This window comes from Nicotiana sylvestris, chromosome 7, assembly GCF_000393655.2.
Source record: "Nicotiana sylvestris chromosome 7, ASM39365v2, whole genome shotgun sequence".
Lineage (NCBI taxonomy): Eukaryota > Viridiplantae > Streptophyta > Magnoliopsida > Solanales > Solanaceae > Nicotiana > Nicotiana sylvestris.
This window is the reverse complement of record NC_091063.1, coordinates 142,408,623-142,410,818: the sequence shown is the minus strand read 5'-3', so window position 1 is coordinate 142,410,818 and position 2,196 is coordinate 142,408,623. Positions and strand designations below refer to the sequence as shown.

Sequence of the window (2,196 nt, the reverse complement as noted above, 5' to 3'; positions counted from 1 at the left end):
AAAAAAAGGGGCACAAAATGGGAGAGGAACGAGTTTGGCAACAGTAATATTTTTGTTTAAGAAGGTGAAGATGAGGGACGAAATAAACCGTAAAACAAAAGTTAGGTCAATAGATCCATATTAACTTACGCGCTCAGATGTGGGTGAATAACACTACATTTGCCATGTCAGCATTTTGTGTCCAATAGATATACTTTGATGGTAGCTTGAGTATTTAAATCCTCGGGTGTCTAAGTGAAAAATCGTGACAAGTTTAGGTGGCTGTTTATTATTTGGCCAACTAAAAATTTAGAGAAGGCTCAAATGTCAAATACCAAGGTAAAGCAAAATACAGTCCAGAAATAACAATAACATTAATAGAAGTCATTACTATTGCATAATCATAACCACTTCTGAAAAATACTTAACACAAAAATGGAATAACAGCTTTTCTTTTCCTAGGATAATCTTCTCCAAATTTCTGCAAGTACCATTCATGATTAGCACAAGCTCTAGGAACCAAATTAGCAAATGTATACAGAAAAAAGCCAAGCCCGGCCCAAGACCAAGTCATTAAAGCCCAGCCCAACCACTCAACTATCTCCCCCAAATAATTTGGACAACTCACATATTCAAAAAGCCCACCTTTTGGTATCTTATATCCACCCCCTTCACTCTTCAGGCCCACTAACACTTTATCAGCCCAAACGTTTAACGTCATACCGGCGGCGAAAACCACCATCCCGCTGGCAAACCGTAGCCCAAACCACTCATCAGAATTAAAGTCAGCATAATGAGAAACCCATCTAGCTTGTACATAAGCATTCAAGAGATTAAACACAAAAGCCATCATCGCAATACTCACCGGAAAACCACTTTCCGGCGGAGGATTCTTGATTTCCCGGCGAGCAATTCTTGATTTTCCGGCGAGCTTAATTGGGTAAATGATGGTGCGATTGATGTAATGAAAAAGGTAAGGCGAAATGAGGATAAAGGATAATGGGTTGTTATGATTTTGCCCAAAGGGAAAGAGGAGAAGCGTGAGCCAAAGTGTTGGACTCTCCATTAAAAACCACGCTAACGGTGGTGAAATGGTGGGACCCCAACCGGAGCGGTGGTGTTTTCCATAAGGGGCGGTGAGGAATTGCAAGGCTAGGAAGGTGGGTGGGGCGATGAAGAAGAGAGAGAGGAGACTGTAGTGATAGAGATTTTGATCTGTAAACATGGTGGATGTAATTGTAATCTGCTTAGGCTTTTCGAATTGAATTTGTAGCAAATTTGATTTCTCTGTCCAAAAGTTGCTTTATAGAGATGGTTTATTTAAAGCAAATTTAATGATTACTTACTATCTTTGCTGTTGGCATTGGGTACACAAACTCTCTTTTTTTTTAAATTCAGATTTTTTTTTCTAAGCCATATTTTAAGGTCAAAACATTAGGATAAATATAGTATCAAATTATTATCCATATTCCATGTAACAACTAATTCTAAGTTTCTTTTACAATTTTATAAATCACTAACAAAATTAAAAAGATTCCAAATGAATATTAGACTTAAAATAAGTGTACTAGTATAAGATTGTGATAATTTTTTATAGCTTTACCTTCTAGGTTGCAGTGATTTGGTGACCTGATGACAGGAAAACCGGCAATCGAAGTCCTTTTCCGCCGCCTGTTATTATAACAGTTCTAAGGTAGCAAAATTTCTCATAAGGTTAATTCAAACCATTATTGATCTATGACAATCCTCCTCATTTATCCGAATCGAAAAAAAGACAATATGAAATGTGATATGTAGACTAGTTTAATACTCTTCTTTTTCCATTTCAAGTCAAATAGTTCAACTGAATATTGTACAAGCGCCTTAAAATGGCCTCAACACATACAATTAAAAAAATTCGACAAATGGAAGAAGAAAAAATACAAAATAGAAAGCAACTAATTGATCATGTTAATCTATCTATTTATATCTATCTATATTATTATAAAAATACATATAATTTATGCTAAATATTAAACGACTAAAATATCCAATAAATATTGATCGACTTTTATGCCCTTACATATTTACATAATTTAAGGATCTAATTATAAATTACCTAATGATGGAATTCTTTTTCGATTTAAACTACATATACACCAACCCTACAAAGTTGATTCTACCTGGATTAAAAAGGCTTGTCCATAATTTTCTTTTAAAAAGAATTATTATTCCTAA

General features: G+C 34.8%; 1 protein-coding gene across 1 annotated transcript; it reads right to left on the bottom strand.

Moving 5' to 3' along the window:
• Positions 1 to 319: 319 nt before the first annotated feature.
• Positions 320 to 1,352, bottom strand: LOC104212456 (steroid 5-alpha-reductase DET2). The gene has a single exon (XM_009761721.2). It carries the CDS (start codon positions 1,202 to 1,204, stop codon positions 404 to 406), a length of 801 nt encoding a protein of 266 aa, XP_009760023.1. The 5' UTR covers positions 1,205 to 1,352; the 3' UTR covers positions 320 to 403.
• Positions 1,353 to 2,196: the final 844 nt, after the last annotated feature.

Coding starts and splice junctions, on each gene's coding strand:
- LOC104212456 (XM_009761721.2), bottom strand. CDS start 1,204: ATGTTTACAGATCAAAATCTCTATCACTACAGTCTCCTCTCTCTCTTC.